The 17,104-nt window shown below is 36.1% G+C and overlaps 2 protein-coding genes and 1 long non-coding RNA gene across 5 annotated transcripts; all 3 read right to left on the reverse strand.

Moving 5' to 3' along the window:
• Window positions 1-675: 675 nt before the first annotated feature.
• On the reverse strand, window positions 676-2,787 carry LOC113075347 (uncharacterized). The gene is made up of 3 exons (XR_003280921.1): window positions 2,654-2,787; window positions 2,285-2,408; window positions 676-1,147 (listed from the first exon to the last, which is right to left on the reverse strand). It is a non-coding gene; the product is annotated as an uncharacterized LOC113075347 (long non-coding RNA).
• A 1,246-nt stretch (window positions 2,788-4,033) lies between these two features.
• Window positions 4,034-6,220, reverse strand: LOC113075349 (28S ribosomal protein S23, mitochondrial-like). 2 transcript variants are annotated; one of them, XM_026248055.1, is made up of 5 exons: window positions 6,036-6,220; window positions 5,611-5,790; window positions 4,837-4,914; window positions 4,605-4,728; window positions 4,034-4,522 (listed from the first exon to the last, which is right to left on the reverse strand). In XM_026248055.1, the coding sequence occupies exons 1-5, from the start codon at window positions 6,077-6,079 to the stop codon at window positions 4,373-4,375; spliced, it is 576 nt and encodes a 191-aa protein (XP_026103840.1). In that variant the 5' UTR covers window positions 6,080-6,220; the 3' UTR covers window positions 4,034-4,372. The 2 variants fall into 2 exon arrangements, with proteins under 2 accessions (XP_026103840.1, XP_026103839.1); XM_026248054.1 differs by having other exon boundaries at window positions 4,034-4,525.
• Window position 6,221: 1 nt separating this feature from the next.
• LOC113075348 (nitric oxide synthase, inducible-like) lies at window positions 6,222-16,623 on the reverse strand. Of its 2 annotated transcripts, XM_026248051.1 has the most exons (29): window positions 16,372-16,623; window positions 16,012-16,080; window positions 15,885-15,932; window positions 15,753-15,800; window positions 15,624-15,671; window positions 15,447-15,548; window positions 15,066-15,214; window positions 14,696-14,858; window positions 14,519-14,610; window positions 14,273-14,414; window positions 13,953-14,092; window positions 13,099-13,273; window positions 12,917-13,018; window positions 12,534-12,728; window positions 12,297-12,379; window positions 11,987-12,131; window positions 11,020-11,124; window positions 10,758-10,807; window positions 10,499-10,673; window positions 10,283-10,403; window positions 9,949-10,027; window positions 9,601-9,788; window positions 9,353-9,519; window positions 8,277-8,487; window positions 8,062-8,149; window positions 7,851-7,972; window positions 7,595-7,743; window positions 7,166-7,360; window positions 6,222-7,010 (listed from the first exon to the last, which is right to left on the reverse strand). In XM_026248051.1, exons 1-29 carry the CDS (start codon window positions 16,423-16,425, stop codon window positions 6,972-6,974), a joined length of 3,444 nt encoding a protein of 1,147 aa, XP_026103836.1. In that variant the 5' UTR covers window positions 16,426-16,623; the 3' UTR covers window positions 6,222-6,971. The 2 variants fall into 2 exon arrangements, with proteins under 2 accessions (XP_026103836.1, XP_026103838.1); XM_026248053.1 differs by lacking the exon at window positions 15,885-15,932.
• Between the last annotated feature and the right edge of the window lie 481 nt (window positions 16,624-17,104).

Below are 17,104 nucleotides of genomic sequence, written 5' to 3' on the forward strand. Positions count from 1 at the left end.
ATACAATATAAGTCATTATAAACCGTAATTATATCCCCACTGAATGCAACAAATGCCTTGTTTGTAATGGGTTTTATTGTTTTTGTCTCGTCGCTCCAGGACACAGCATCACAGTATGTTAAGGGACGTAACATTTCAGTCACACGCTTGAGGTATTCGGCCAATCACAACGCACTGAATAGCTGACCAATCAAAGCACAACTCTCTTTTCAGATCAATGATCCTTGTAAAAATCGATGCGTTTCAGAAAGGCATGGCATAGAGGAGCAACAATAATGTACAGTATGTGGAAAAGAATGTGTTTTTTTTACTTTAAAGCACATAAACACATTGCATTATACCAAATACACAAAATAATGTTCTTTTTAGCAACACCATATGACCCCTTTAAAGGTATAATATATAAAGATATTACAAAGGATTAAAACTATTACTTTTATTTATGCATATAAATAATTTGCATATGAATAATTATTATATAGCTAAGGTCCAGGTTTTGCTAATGTTTACTTTTGGCATCAGGCTGTAAATTTGAGTTTTTACAAAAACTGTAAATTTCAGATTCCCATAAACCATCTCTTTGACTGTGAACTTTGTGAGTAGATAGAATAGTTGAAACACGCTCCGTCTTGGCCCAGATTGGGAATGCATCATATTTTATGTTACAGATTTTAAGCTGCCTGTATTTGTGCAGACCTCAGCAGAGAGAGGAATACCAAGTACAGTAATTCAGGTCTCTCAAGTAATATACCAGGCTAATTTAAACCATCAAGCATCTTTATGTAATTAATCAGTAAAGCAGGCCTGCACTGCACAGCAGGTTGAAGTTTTTGCAGGCCTGGGACAAGAAAAATCAAGCTCTGCTGGGGGAAAATTGCCCTTGAAATGCAGAGGAGAAGATCCCAGAGTTCCAGTGCTGAATAAACAAATAAATAAATAAAACAACAAACAATCGGGTCCCAATCGATACCTTGACCAGGGCAACTGGATGGCAGCCTTTCTTCTGAGCTCCATGGCCGTGGAGAAGTAAAACAAACAGTGTTTGTGTAAAGGTCTTCAAACCCCAGCCGGCTCAACCTGCCATTGATTATGGTGATGGAGCACTCAAAGGGATGTTTGGCCACCAGACAGAAGCAGTAGTGCACATCTAGTGTATACAGATCATGTCTCATTATGAGCACATAACAAAGAAGAAGACAAAGCCAGGGACGCCGAGCTTCAAATAAGCCGGCTGTATTCTCAGGACATTAAAAATAAGTAAATAAATAAATAAATAAAAAATGTGTAAATGAACCAGACCTCTACTGAAGTTAAGAACTTTACATTTTATTCTATAATTATTCATGTGGCTTGTTTGCACATTTGAAACATTTTTATTATACAATATTCAATGTGCAAACTACATTTTCAGTATTAAGAAAGCTTTTTTTCCCCAACAAGTGGCTTTGTAGCATTAAAATGCATTGTCTGTACGCAGCCTTGCAACCGAGCGAGCTGAAGCAACGATCAAACACTCTCTCTCTCTTTGTTAAATAGTGTTAAGAATTCTGATTAACTTTAGCATAGTTTTTTGGACCGTTATTTTAATTGGTTCACAGTTATTTATTCATTTCAGCATTCAGTTGTGTTCTGAAAGTCCTTGAATGGTATTTTACATCAGTCAATTTGTAGCAAAATATTTAGTTATATACTGATGTTTATCACTGTTTTTAGTTAAATAAATTAGAAGTTATTATTAAAAATTATTATTAATGTAGTAAGTTTACGATTGTAGCTGTCATTGTAATTAAAATCGTTATTGTTTTTTCCAGAAAAAAAAAAAAAAAAAAAAACAGTTTTTCCCATGATATCAGACAAGAGTCAAAAGATTGGGTTCGAGTAGCTTATACAGCATGCAATATTGAATTGTAATGAATAAACTGTATAAACCTAAAACATTTATAAAACGTGTGACTAACTGACATGCATAAAAAAAAAAACTAACAACAGTAACATACAAATATACTTTATAGTTGAATCTTGTCATTGTGGTTTTAATGTGTTCACTTCTTAATTTCACTTCTCAATTAATGTTTGTTTCAAAACCAGCTTAAACCACTTCTAAGACTGTAAAAACCTTACCGTTCCTGAAATATAACCACTGTGATAATAACCTAGTCTTCTCTAACATGGCTAGTGCAGCCATACTCACTATTAGCAAAGAGAGTGATACTCTAAACAGTTTGAGGTCCTTTATTAATTAGTTTTTGTGTTAATAACATATTTAGGGAGGAACTGTGCTTACCATAGTAATTGTTAAAGGGTTGTTGTTGTGTTCAGGAGCAGGGCTGTGTTCATATAGTCGTCACGCACCTATGCCTTCAACACTTTCATGCTTCTCCTTCACTAATTTCAGCTGCATCTGGGTCCTTCACCACACACACACACAACACACACACACACACACACACACACACACACACACACACACACACACACACACACACACATACACATACACACACACACACACATATAAAAGGCATTAAGGCTGGCAAAATTACACGAATTGAAATGCAACATCGAACACACACACATACACACACATATAAAAGGCATTAAGGCTGGCAAAATTACACGAATTGAAATGCAACATCGAACAAAAATAAATGACCTGTGGGTAAAATGTTATCCAAGATGCACAGTTTGACAGCTCTATGTTCTTTCAGTATGTCAGGCCCTATAAAAGGATGAAGGGAAGCATGTGCACAGAACAGCCGACAAATATCACACTCGACCTGTGTCGATAGTTATCACATTACTGCCATCTAGCGGTCGACAGTAAAAGTACCGTTTAACTCTTTGCAGCTGGCATTACAAAATAATACATGCGAAATGTTACTGTCGTAATTATTAAGCCTCTTAGACAGCAGTGAAGGACCAGTAAATTATATATTGTATATTACAAAAATATTCCACTCCACGTCCTCATCGTGTCTGGCTCTCAAATTTAGAGACGGGAATGTTTAGAATGTGACAAATTAATAATATTCAGTATAAAGACACATCATCTTTGTTTATTCATCATGCACACAAAATGTCAAATGTGTTTGTTTGGCCACTGATGGGATTTTTGTTGTCCTTTTTTTAAAACGTCTTTAGAGACACAAACACTAACAATCAAACCAGTGCATGTTCATTTGATGCGTCATATCTGCTTTAAATGTGACTGCAGAAATGATTCACACCCTTAACTCACATTGTTCGAGGTAAGCATACACATTTAAACATTTACACTAAAATGGTTATGTTAATAAATTCAGTAGTGATAAATATGCCATTTACAAAAAGTATGTTCTTCAGCCAAAAATAATCATCTTGGATATGATGTCTGCTTGAGACATTTAGATTGGGAAGAAATGTCATGTTCTGCCAGATTTTTTGGTGGATGTCTTCAGGGTTTTTTTTTATTCCTGTCTAGGCTATTAGAGTGCTAGCATGGTCAATAATTTCTGGGTCATTTGAACATTTCTATGTTCCTGATTTGATCTTTTTAAAACCTCACAGTCATGTTTGTTGTGATATTTATGATCTTCTGTGTCCAATTATATCACAAGCAAGCAATGAAAGCTTGCAGGGTATCTTAATTTAGCAGGGTTCATTTAGTAAAGAGGGTGAGCAATTACTAAATAACTCGGATGATATCAAAATATTTTATTCTAATGTTACCTATGCAGGAATGAAAAAAAAAATTATGACAATGGTAATTCTGAATTAAATTATTCGTTGTCTGTGCAGATCAGCTATCCACAAATTTTATAATACAGTTAAAAGCTGAAATGCATAAAAACTTCCCCAAGTAAGTTTCTTTAAGATCCTGTTGAGGATGTATTTAAATGCGAGACTGCACAGGCAACAAGGATGTAGTGTAAAAAATAATACCGTTTAATATCAATATGAATCATACGTTTATGGTGTGACGGGAAATATAACACTTTGAGTATTTACAATGCAGATGCTTTTCCACTCCTGTCGTTAATGGACTTGAAAGAACTTTCATTAAACACTCCACATATTTTATTACACAAGACACTTTTCACAGAAATGAAACACTTGCTAGATCTGTATTATGAAGTCATTCACTAAGCCCCAGCTGCTTGGCTATAAAGACCTCAAGACGAAGCCATTTTGACTGTGCAAACATGTCTTCTACATCACTCATTTGACATCAGGAGGGGTAAAGACACATGTGAGTTAACATAGTATCCACAACTGTACAAACTATATCTGTGTCCCAGTGTTTGATGTATCAAAAACGCATGACTGGCCAGCACACTGATGTGCTAGAGGCAAGTGCAGTTTATGTTGTCCTAACAGAGGAGAAGGGGGACATTTATGATGATGTCTGTCCGTCAGGGTTCACCGTCTCTGCCTCTGGCTGTTTCTCTGGAATATTTGTCTCTGTGTCTGTGTCTCTTTGCTGCTCTGCCAACATGTCAGTCAACTTCATGTTCAGCAAAGGGTCCCGAGACTGTGGTGCCACCTGCTGGTTATAAAAAAAACATGATGGACAAATACAAAATTAAATCATCTAGTCTAAAGAATAATTTAGCTCTCAGACTCACCGCAGGTCCTCCTCTCTTTCTTAAATAAATGCCCTCTGCTAGCAGCGCTTTTGCAGTCTCTTCAAACAGCAGCTCAGGTTCAACATCCCCTCTGCTTTCTAATTCACCATACTTCATTACAAACCTACACAGAGATATAGTAACACAACAACTAAACAAAAAAGCACAGAAAACTCAATTTAAAGTGATTGCAAAGTACTGTAAAAATGTGTAATTTCCTATCATTACTTGCCTCTGACATGGTGATACAAAGTTGGGCTTGAGGAGTTCAAAGGCTCTTGGTCCATTACCATAAACCTCAAAGAACTTCCTAAAGCCAAAGAACAAAAAAAAAGTCATGTGAGTTTACTGCAAAGGTCCAGCATGCATGCAGGTTTAACTGGAAGGTCAGTGACCCAAAAATGGGCTAGAGGTTTTCCAGCACTAGAATCTAGTTCATGTAATTTTAAGTTACAAACAGTCTGGAGTCAGTTAAGACCAGGTTGTTTTTGAAAAGACGTCTTTTGTGCTCACCAACGCTGCATTTATTAAATCAAAATGCATTAAAAATAATAACACTGTGAAATAGACTTAGAATGTTTTTCAAAGTTTTCCAGATTTTAAAATGTAATTTATTACTGGGATATAAAGCAGATTTTTTTCAGCATCATTACACCAGTCTTCAGTGCAACGTGATCCTTCAGAAATCATTCAAACATGACATTTATTTAAAAATAATGAAACCGTTTCTCTGCTTATTTCAATTCAATGCATGTTCTTGCAGAATAAAAGTATTATTTTCCTTCTGATCCCAAAGTGTGTGCATATAGCATTAAGTTCAAAATAAACTTAGTAAAAACAATAAATGCATCAATAAAAATATGACAAACATTGTTGTTTCATGTATATGAAGTGTGAAGTACAAATGAAGGGCACAGAATAACAATAATAGTAATATGTAGAGCAATAATGTTGAAACCAAACCAAGTGACTAAATATGATATATTAGAGGTTCGTTTGGACTCACGCTCGGATTTCATCCTCTTTGTATAAGATTTGAGGTACAGTATCTGCTGCATGTCTCTTCAGTGGTCTCGCACCTTTCTCATAGAGAGGTTCTCTCTTAGGAGGAAAAGCAGCATACACATCAAACCAGATGGGCCTTTCCTCGTGCTTGATGACTCCAGCTCGCATTAAATCACGAACCCTTTACAAACAACAATCAAGCATTCATTCAGCCTCGAACTATACACTAACGTCACACGAAATGGCTCTGGTTTATTAGTCCCGTTCTTGGCATTCTAAAATGGTTTTTGAAACAGTACACTTTCATATTACATAAATTAATTTATAATAAGCAAATCTCTTGTTCTTAGACATGTTTTATACTTAATATTTTTGTCATTAACCTTGAAATGAACTCAAGAAGCACATGCTGTCAGTAAAGCTTACCTCGTAAACACGGTCCCGAATTTCTCAAGTCGACTTCCAGCCATTATATGTCTTTATGATAACAAAAATGTAATAAGATATAAATAAATATCACAGAAAAGTCAGAAAAATGTGACAGTTACACGCTCTCTGTTGCAGCATGGATACACGACTTCCGGTGTTACTACGGGTACCCATTAAAGACAAACTACAAGAATGCGAAGAGGGGAAAAAAACAGCTACCGTGGTTTTGATAGTAGTCAGTTTATTACAAAATGCAGTATTTAACATGAACATCCACTTAAAGATTTATACAAAACGTATATGTAACACTTGAAAGAAAGAAAGTATTAACAATAAACATTGAGCTGAGAGTATAGTTTGGCAAGACTAGACTATAGTCTGAAACTACACTGAAAATGTGATATTCAAATCTAAGTTAAGAAATAAACAATAGTTTTAAAAAGTAAAAGGTGAGAGGAAAAAAAGCAGTATTGCACATTTTATAGATGACTAATTAAATAAGCATATATGTGACAAGTAAACTCTTTTAAAGGTCAGACTTTTGAACCCCTCAGATAGAAGTTGTTCTGAGCTTGGAAACAAAGATTGGTCCAAAATAATTGTTCCTTCACTTAGTGTGCCACGAGAGCACTACTCTAAAGAAGTGTAGGCCAGTCTTCCCAAAAAACAAACAAATAGGAATAATACAGTAAATAATACAGTTTATTTATAGCAGAAGCTAATATTTCTCCATAATTTGAGGAGCACATTCCAAAAGTTACTGACGATCAGGGTGGTGCATGGAAAATGAATACACTGCTGTTGTGTATTTGTGTAGTTTTTAAGTTAAGAGAGGTTTTGGCATTATTTTGGAATCTGTATGAAAATCAAAAAATTGCAAGTAAGTGTGCTTGGATATGGAAAAGCTTGAGGTGGTCCAGGTGATCTCAAGCACTAAGATCCAAAGATGTCTTCATGGTACCGCTTTTCATTCTGTGAAAAAAAAAAAGCATAATCATGGAAAATTATTGACCATATATCATTACAGTTCACCAGACACGACAACTGAGCCCTTACAAGAGCATAAATGTTGTAAGATATGATTATCTGAAGCAGCTATAAAATGTGTCAACAATTTAAAGGTTCACCTTGAGCCTTGACAGATATTCCTCAGCCTGAGTAAGAGTGATGCCCAGTCGGCTGACTAATATTTCCTTGATAGTGGCAGCCACATCATGGGCCATATTCATACCTCCACAAATATACAGATGCCCTGGATTATGGTGCAGAACCTCAAAGACCTTGTCATTCAGTTGTTCTCGCAAGATGTCTTGGACATAAACCTGGACCAAGAGTGGAGAACAAAAAAGAGTAAGCAACAACCCCAAAGAGTGTTAACTGCTGTTAAGAATTATTTTTTTTTAGTTCTAACTATAATTATTTAGTTAAAAAAAAAAAAAAAAATATATATATATATATATATATATATATATATATATATATATATATATAAAATAAGATATTATTAAATATTAAATATAAATAATTAATAATTTATTAATAGTTTTTGTGTCTACCTTGGGTTGTCCAGTTTGTCTCGAGTAAGCTGTGACAATGCTGCTCAGGGTGCTATTATCTCTCATGTCCAGAGTCTCCTCTTTGTAAAGATGATCAATATCTGAATCTCGACACCCGAACACGAGTGTCATTGGATTCCCTTTCAGACCTTAAAGAAATAACACAACTTCAACTTGAGGTTCAGAAACTTGAGGCAAGCTAATTCAATGGACTGTTTGAAACCACTTGAATGTGATAAGGGATACAATTCTATACCTGTTTTTTTCATGTCATGCAATTGCTGTTGCCAAAAGCTACGGAAGGGAGCAATGCCGCTCCCAACTCCCACAAGAATACAGGGAGCTCTAGGGTCGGATGGAAGATGGAATCCATCAGAGCTGGAATTGTTGCATAAATGGAACAAGTTAGTGAGTTATGAAGAGAAAAAATGATCTTGTACATCTTAGGAATGTAATATGAAGGGTACCTATGAACGAAACATGGCACCAAGTCTCCTTCTTTGATGGTATTGAGCCAGGTACTACAGAGCCCAAAATGCAGTGGACCTTTTCCCTCTAAAGAGAACAGAACATATGATAACAACAGATTCATTTCTTCAGTGAAGTTTTATGTCTAGTAGAGAGTTCAACTGTTCAGGTATCAACTAATAAATGATTGCTGGCAAACACAGGTTTCCTGTACCCTGTGTGTAATAGTTGACCACGGCCACAGTGAGGTGGAGCTCTTGAGGGTGGAGGTCTGGGGAGGAGCTGACGGAGTAGAGGCGTGGCTTCAGTACAGGCAGCTGGCTCAGGAGAAAGGCAGCAGAAAGTTCCAGAGAGGAAAACTCCTCTAGCACCTCAAGGAAAGTAGGTTTGTGGAACTCCTTCCATGTTGCGTAGACTTGGAAATCCTGTAGTGGAAGGATGAGTTGGTATGTATTTAACCAACACACAAAGTCAAAACAACCCATGATAATTCCACACAATGGCCCTTTTTTATGAAAAATGAGCTAAATGAATTTCTTCATAAGCATTCATAAACCATTATGTAAATTGTCACTTTCAATATAATGGGACATGCTATGAAAGAATGGACCTTTAGCAGACGCACTGCTTTGGATTTTTCAATGATACACAAATACATTATATAGTGTTGCCTTGCAAAATTGCAAAATCAAATTGGTTCCATTAAAAAAAAAATACTGGGACAAAATGACATTGGTTCGGTTACTGGTTCTCGCACATGTATTCAGGATACCATTTTTAAAATGTTAATAAAACAAATGCAACTCAAAAACAAGCAGCGCATCCAGTGTGGACCTATTCCCAAAATGAGTCGGTTATTTTTAGTGAATCAAAAACGTACAGCACAACCAGTATAGGCCCATCCTTAAAAAAAAAAAGACCCTTATGAGCTGGGTCTTTAAAGTGAATCAAACACATACAGTGAGCATTGTAGTCTGATTACCAGCTAACTGAATGTAAGAAAGCAGTTCTTTTTAGTGAGCTCACAACAGTTCAGCCAATCTAGTCCAGTTTCTAGAATAATGATTCCAAACAGTTACCGGTATACTGTATACTGTATACTGACTGTAATGAGTTGGCTCTGTGAAAAGTATATATATTGTATATATATATAATATAAAAAATAAAAAGTAAAATAAAAATAAAAAAAATAAAAACTTTGAAAGTTAACAAAATCATTAAAAGACAAAAGTTGTTGGCTAGTCTCATCAATAGTTTTGGAACATTTGTGATTGTCAAAAGGTGACTTACTGTTGCTAATGCGAGCAGGCGCTGTCTGTGATCTTCCTGCTTTGCCATCTTTGAGAGTTTGCGGAGGAGGCTTTGTGAGGGTGGGGTGGTGACATCCAGATAGTAGGTAAGAGCTTGGGCAAGAGGACATGGTGGTATCCGTTCATCTCTCTGCCACCTTTCACCATCTGCAGGACAGCATTATTAGGTATCATTATGTTATCATGTGTAAGACTTCCATTATGTAATTAGGTAAGATGGTTCAGTACCGGGGTAGGCACTGAGGAATTCCAAGCGTAGGCTCTGATTGATAGGAGGGGCACTGGGCAGATGCTTCAGGATGCCAGCTACTAATTCAGGTGAGTTCCCTGGGAAAATCCCGACATGGTCTCCAGGGACAAAGTTTAAGGTCTCTGTACTCCCATCCATCTCTAACTCCACCAATATTGTAGAACGACTGAGAACATGTAAAACAATCGAATTAATACTGTGTTCTGAGCAAATAAGGCAAAACGTACAACATAACAATGCACCTGTTTCTAGACATTACTATTATTATTACTATTTTTATTAATGGAAATACAGATGCATGAATACGAGTTAATTTGAGAGCAAACCTTGACTTTGGGCTCTGTAGATTCTGTCTTCTCTTCAGTTTCATGGGAACCACCGCTTTAGAATGGAGAGCTGACAGAGCTGTAAAACCAGGCCAGATAATTATAATCACTCCAGAAATATTGCAAATAAATCTCATAATAGTATTATTCTCTGATTTTTATGATTGCTGATCTACATATTTCGATGTAAAATTTCTAAATGTCATTCAGCAGTTCAATATTCAACATAGCATTTTTGCTTCCCTTGTTGACCACTACTTCAGGTTTCATCAAGTTTTGATCATAATTTCTCCCTAAATGATGTGTTTTTATAAGGACATAGGTCTAAATGTACCTGTGATTCGGTCAAGTGTACAGCTGTCATTCTGAACTCTGTGCCTCTGAGGATCCCAGGAATCTGCCAGACCTTCTTTTCCTGGAAGCTGACCTTGAATATTAAACTCCTTGCATGCATCCTATACATACAGAAAAACAATCTCATTGTTTTACCGTTCACCAGTTTTAAGTACCGAAAACAATGAATGCTCAATGTTTATTTTATTACTGAGACCTTAAAGGCAGCGCAAGCCCAGACTGAGAAAGCTTCCTCCTGTCCGTTCAGCTCATCTCCCTCTCCTGTGGCGGACACACGGATGGCTCCCAGCGCTGCAAACCTAGCATCCACTGCATGGGCGAACGCACAGAATTGAGGGTACATTCGAGAGCCAAGACCAAACACACAGTACCTGAATGGGGGAAGAAACAATTAAAACAACATTCTCTATCCAGGAGTAGAGAGAAAATAAATGTAAGGCATTTTAAATACTAACCTCACTTTGTTACTGAGGTTTTTCAGGCTGAGAAGCTGCTTCTTGAAACTCTGAGAGGAGAAGAAAAACCATGTCAGCAAACAAGAATCACATTCTAGTTACTGTGGTCCCTGTACAAATAATCACTGCAAAAGCAAATGATTTCTTCCTAAAGACCTTTTCATTCTGACACATTGTAAATTCTGCACTAATTATGTTAGGTGATAATAACAGTTCATTACTAGCATCACTATAAGGTCACTGAGCATAAATATATCCACACCTCTCCATTTCCTGGACAATCTCCATTGCCAAAAGTGCTGGTGACAACAATTAAGAGGCTTTCCTTCTCCAGTTCACTGAAGTTGTAGTCCTCCATGCAAATGACCTGTGTAAATTATAAATTATTAATATATTACAAATGTACATTATGTGTTTGCTGAAAAGACAAAGATCAAGCTGGGAGTATGTTTATTCGTTTGAACAGATTAGTGTTTTTTTTATTTTTTTTTAAAGATTTATTAGTTATTGTATCCGGTCATAAGGGTCAGTTTTTTATTGAGATTTATACATCATAAAATAAGCAAATAAAATACATAAAATATAGCATAATAAATAATCATTCCACTGATGTATGGTTTGTTAGGTTATGACACCATTAAGCAGAGATACTATTTTAATATCTGGAATCTGAGGGTGCAAAAAAAAAAAGATAGAAAATATTGAGAAAATTGCCTTTGAAGTTGTCCAAATTAAGTTTTAAGCAATGCATATTACTAATCAAAAATTAAGTTTTTATATATTTATGGTAGTAAATTTACAAAATATCTTCAAGGGACACGATATTTACTTAATATCCTAATGATTTTTGGCATAAAATAAAAATCTATCATTTTGACCCATACAATTTATTGCTGGCTATTGCTACACATATATCCATGCGACTACTAGTTTTGTATTTATAATTTTTATTATACTATATTATTCAGATCATAAATTGGATATAAACAAAATATATAGAATTTACACTTATCAACACCAAATAAATTGCAAATGTAATGTTAAGGTTCATATCAGGTTGGCCTAGCACCTCAAGGAACCAATTTCCTAGTTTCACTTTTTATAGAGGGTCATATTATTAAGAATGTGTCACATACGCCCACTTCCAGCCAAGTGTGGGTAATAAGGCTCAAATTGAGTCATAGGAGAGCGATAAATGACATATGAATCAAGGGTGATGGTCCTCTTACCCGGGAGCTGAATGCACAATTCATCATGGTGTTTAGTTTCTTAGCAAAAGTCTGTGATTTCCCTGTTTCTGTGGCGTAGAGAACAGTGCAACGCACCCTCTTGGCCAGGGCTGATTTAATGAGTGTCTGAGAGAAGAGCACTACTCTAGAAGAGAGAAAAGAAAACAAGAATTTTAGCCATACTGGCTACACACCAAATGTTCACAGCTAACCTTTCAAGCATTCATTACATTGTTGCAGACAGATCTCTTCTGAGAGAACAGCACTGTGTTGTTCTGGTTGAGGAAGTGTGAACATGATATTGAGGTACCTGATCAATCCTTTGAAGCTGATTGCATGCCTCCTCTCCATTCTCTTCTTGTCTTTCCACTTGTGTGTCAACCATGGATCAGGCTTTAAATGGCAACAGACGAGACACATTAAGGCAAGAACATCCCAAAACGTTTGTTTGGGCATCATCATATTTCACACAGCTACATGCCACTAATCTGGCAATAATATTCCAGCAATGCACCTTTTCTGATGAATGCGGAAGAGATGTACTGACCTGGTAGTAGAAAAAGGGTGACAGGATGTAATTCAGCATTTCCTGGTGGAACACAGGCGTTAGAGATCCAGACATTGGTGGCACCAGCCAGACCCAATCGGCTGGACAGCCTCCGCGCAGACGCACCTCCATCTCCATGTGCTGCATGAAGGACTCTGATGCAGAATGGTGGTCGGTAATGGTGACCTTATTTTTCTGTATGCCAGTAAGACAAAAAGGTGATAAAAACTGGAAATAAATTTGTTTGATCTCATCGTATGTAGGTTTCAGAGTGGACATTCATGCTTAAAATTTCTATAAAAATCACATTTCTGTATGAATCTCATTGAACGAATTTTCTTACCAAAGTGTTTATAACTGCTTGCTATTTAAATCCACTTTACCTGAAAACTGTGCATCACTGCGACATTGATGGCCACCAGAGCTTGATCCTTCCATAGTGAGGACAGTTTTTGTGTCTCCAAACCCATATGACGGCCAACCCGCTGTAAGAAAACAAAATAAAAGAAAATCAGTACCTAAAAACATTTTCTTCTCTACTGTAACATTGAAAATATTGTAGCACCTCAAGAACATTGTAGCGTTGGGTATCACAGAAGTCCCTCACTCCAATCTCAGTGCCCAAGTACCAACCGTTAAAAGGACACGCTGGGAATTCAAGACCACCAATCTCCAGCAACATGTTGGCCACTGCAGGCAATGCATACCATCGGAGATTCAAATCCTTAAACCACTTGTACCTGAGGAAGTGCATGCAACCAACTTTACTGCTATGCAAAGGCATTGGCATATATTTTGCAACAGACCCTTGATCATATAATTGAATTCAATACTTTAGAAATAAATAATCTATTTTGCAGATGCAAATCCATTACATTTATAGCTCTGCATGGTTGCACCAATATGGCTCCATCAACTAGCACTTCAGTCAAATTCGCATAGTACTTAACTAAACTAATTAGGTAGCTTTCTAAAGTGAATAACTTTGGGCCTCATGTCTGGCTGAAATAATGTGGCATAGAGACAGGCTGTCTTAGGTTTGAATGGTTTTGCCATTCTAGCCTGATCTTTAAGTGCCTAGGAGCATTTGATTTTAAAGGTCCTTGTAATGCAAGCTCTTAAAGGGAAAAGCCTTGAATAATTTTCTCTTCAAGAAGCAAACAGATTTACTGTGGAATCAAGTAGGCTGCAAGTCATTTCAGAAATCTGAGCACTTCAGTCAAGAGCTCTGGTGGTCTGTGTAAACAACATCGCACTCGAAACACACATTACAAGACTGAATGTCTGACTTTGTGTCTTTGTATTAAATCCATTGCTGCATTGTTACGTAATGCAATAGTTTAGAGAGTTATCAATCAACTGAATCTACTACAAGCATGTTTTTCTATTCGGCTGGAGTGCAAAACCATTGGCACTTACTGTGGGTGCTCCATGGGAACTTCCAAAATTAAATGTTGGGGAATTTCAAAAAACTGAGGGTCCTCTCCATTAGCTTGTAACACCAGTGGAAGCACATCAAACTGGCCGTAGTTTGGTGTCCATCCAAGCTGGATGCAAATCTGTGTCAAAATGACAAGATTAAAAGTTTGATGTAAAATGGACAAAGGCATATATATGAACTACCTTAAAACTTTTAAAAACTAATTATATAATAACACCCATTATGAAAAATATCTAGAAGAAAATATCTTAAAAATCTGAAAATATCTATTTATAAAAAAACAGAAACTAGTATCTACCTCTGTGAAGTCAACACTGGCAGGATCTCCTATTATTGTACCATCTGTCATCTTATAGCCAGCGTATCGTACCAGTTGACTATTCCATACACGGAAATCATGTTGGCCATCAGTTCTTTGAGGAAACACAGTGATAGCAGACCTGGCAAAATAAAAGAAAGTTAATTGTGACATCTTGTTCCACTTGCAAAGACAATCAAGATGGATGGATTATTAAAAAGCTGGCATAACACATTCTTGGTTTACCTCAGGTTGCCTCCATTGGTAGCAAACTGAATATGATCGCACAACATCTGAAACATATCCTCAGCAGTTCTGCATTTACGTGCATCAAACAGCTGCACAGGAAAAAAAGACCTAAATATAACTAGCCTATATGACTGCACACTTAATATGTGTTTTAGTTCAAACTAGAGAAACTACCTGTAAATTAGCCCACTGAATTCTGCCAATGCATCTGGGTGCATTTCTCCATGCTTGCTTAGCCCCAAATTCCACTTCTTTTGTGGTGAGCTGATATGAGCCAGTGGCCTCTATTTCCTTCGCGACTTCCTCCAAACGAGACAGATGCTCCTCGACTTTTGGGCTGAATAACAGACATAATTCAGTCAACTAGTCAACCATTTACTATCTTCAGAATTAAGCCAATTTATTATGTCATTAAAATAGAGTAAAGAACAAGAATATAAGCTCGCTCTTAGAATTAACCACTGAAAACCCATCTGACTATTTTGAGGAAACATGTCCCTTTCGATTTCTGTGCTGGCTTTATGACCCTATAGGTGCTTCCTACTTTTTAAAGGATTTGTAGTACTGATTGATGAAGTCAATAGCTTGCATAAGGATGTCATCTGAGCTTGGCAGGGTGGAGGAGGGACAGCGCGTCATAGCCTTTGGAGTCATTATAGAGCCTTCACAAACATTAGACATACAAATCTGGCTCTGAAATAAAAGGGGAAAGTTCAATATTACTCTTTACCTTATTACTCATCACTCTGTGCAACTGCCAAAATAACATTGGTTAAAATGACACAATCACCTCTATAAAAACTTGAACTTTATACAAAAAAAAAAAAAAAGTTCGTGGTTAGCTAAGTGTGTTTAAATTAGTCAGATCTGCATTTGTTTATATATATAAAAAAAAGTATTTCATAATTATGTAGAAATAACTCACCTTAACCGCCCCATGATGTAATGTGTCTTGATGGCACGACCCATCCTGGAAGTTCTTCACTTTCTTGGAAAATGGGCATTGATTCACCTTGTTCACCCATTGCTAGGCATAGCATCAGAATGTTAAGAGACTGCATTTCCATTATAACACTGCATTTTATGTCACAGTTTTGCTCACCGTATTTTTTGTAATCTGCTGTGGTTTTACGTTCTTGTTCTCCCATTGCTAGGCAAAAACCAATAGAACGTAAGAATAACGCATTTCATTAATGATATCACATTTTATTTAAATTCAAGTTTTGTTTACCGTATTCGGTTTCATCTGCTGTAGTATTACATTATTGTTCTCCCATTGCTAGACACACCAACAGAACATAAAGATTAACAGTTGTATTTCATTTATGGCATTACATTTAATGTATATTTACATTTTGCTTACCGTATTCGGTTTAATCTGCTGCAGTATTACATTATTGTTCTCCCATTGCTAAACATACCAACATAATATAAGGATATTGCATTTCATGTATGGCACTGCATTTCCTGTTAATTCAAGTTTTGCTCACCGTATTCGGTTTAGTCTGGTGCAGTATTACATTCTTGCTGGCTTTAGAGGCCTGGTGACCCATTTTTACCTGAAATATTGAAAAAATAATAAAAACAGTTAAATTTCATATACAATGTAACTGTATATGCAATTGCATTTGCATATTGACATCATTGTTATGAACTTAAATTGCATTTCTCCATATATATATATATATATATATATATATATATATATATATATATATATATGGAGAGAGAGATAGATAGATAGATAGATAGATAGATAGATAGATAGATAGATAGATAGATAGATAGATATAGATAGATAGATAGATAATACACACACACACACACACATTTGCAATTTTTTTTCTTACCTTAAGGTCTTTTCTCAGTTTGCAACGTTGTGTGCAGCTTTCCCACTTTGACATGCTTATATACTCGACCCAGAGTCTGCTGATGAGGGCAGGTCAAGAGTTGTGCTGGTCGGGGCAATGTGCCTCAAGGAGGGTGGGACAGCAGTCCAATTACAGTCTGACCAGTTCCTATCAAATGTCACAATCTTACACCCACACTGGAATCTTCATACGCCGGCGTCTATAAAACTCAGTTTGATGAATTGAAAGAGAAACTATTAACACACCTCACAAGGTATTTGGACTTTTCTGCTAAAACCAAATCTGTATTTCAAATATTACGAATATTTCAAAGAATTATTTGTCTTTGAAATAAAAGATATTAATGAATGAACAAAATGTTTTTTTTTTTTACAGATTTTACTCAAAAAGTTTACTTTTTTATTCCATCCATTCATGTATTTACTGTACATCACATCACAAATTCCCCATGTATAAAATTTAATTGTTCTCATTATATATATATATATCTATTATCTTATAATAGGGTTACAGGAACAGACAATAAATGCATAGTAAACTCGATTTAGATCCATGTTTTAAATAGGTTTGAGGTTTGCCTAATATGGTATAGTGTTTATTTTTTCAGATATTTGTTATTGTTGCTGAAATGTTACTAAGCAACTGGGAAAAACGGTAAGTTCTTTTATTACCACACATTGCTCTTAAGACTTCTATGAATTTCCCAAATCCA

The sequence above is a fragment of the Carassius auratus genome, unplaced genomic scaffold (assembly GCF_003368295.1).
Source record: "Carassius auratus strain Wakin unplaced genomic scaffold, ASM336829v1 scaf_tig00016870, whole genome shotgun sequence".
NCBI lineage: Eukaryota > Metazoa > Chordata > Actinopteri > Cypriniformes > Cyprinidae > Carassius > Carassius auratus.

Excerpts from the sequence above, each read along its gene's own strand:
- LOC113075349 (XM_026248054.1), bottom strand. The coding sequence starts at position 6,079 with ATGGCTGGAAGTCGACTTGAGAAATTCGGGACCGTGTTTACGAG. Across the intron at positions 5,791-6,035 it reads TTCGGGACCGTGTTTACGAG|GGTTCGTGATTTAATGCGAG; the intron begins GTAAGCTTTACT and ends TTGTTTGTAAAG. Across the intron at positions 4,526-4,604 it reads GAAAGAGAGGAGGACCTGCG|CAGGTGGCACCACAGTCTCG; the intron begins GTGAGTCTGAGA and ends TTTTATAACCAG.
- LOC113075348 (XM_026248051.1), bottom strand. The coding sequence starts at position 16,425 with ATGTCAAAGTGGGAAAGCTGCACACAACGTTGCAAACTGAGAAAAGAC. Across the intron at positions 10,674-10,757 it reads AACCTCAGTAACAAAGTGAG|GTACTGTGTGTTTGGTCTTG; the intron begins GTTAGTATTTAA and ends TCCCCCATTCAG. Across the intron at positions 8,488-9,352 it reads GCCTGCTCGCATTAGCAACA|GATTTCCAAGTCTACGCAAC; the intron begins GTAAGTCACCTT and ends CTTCCACTACAG.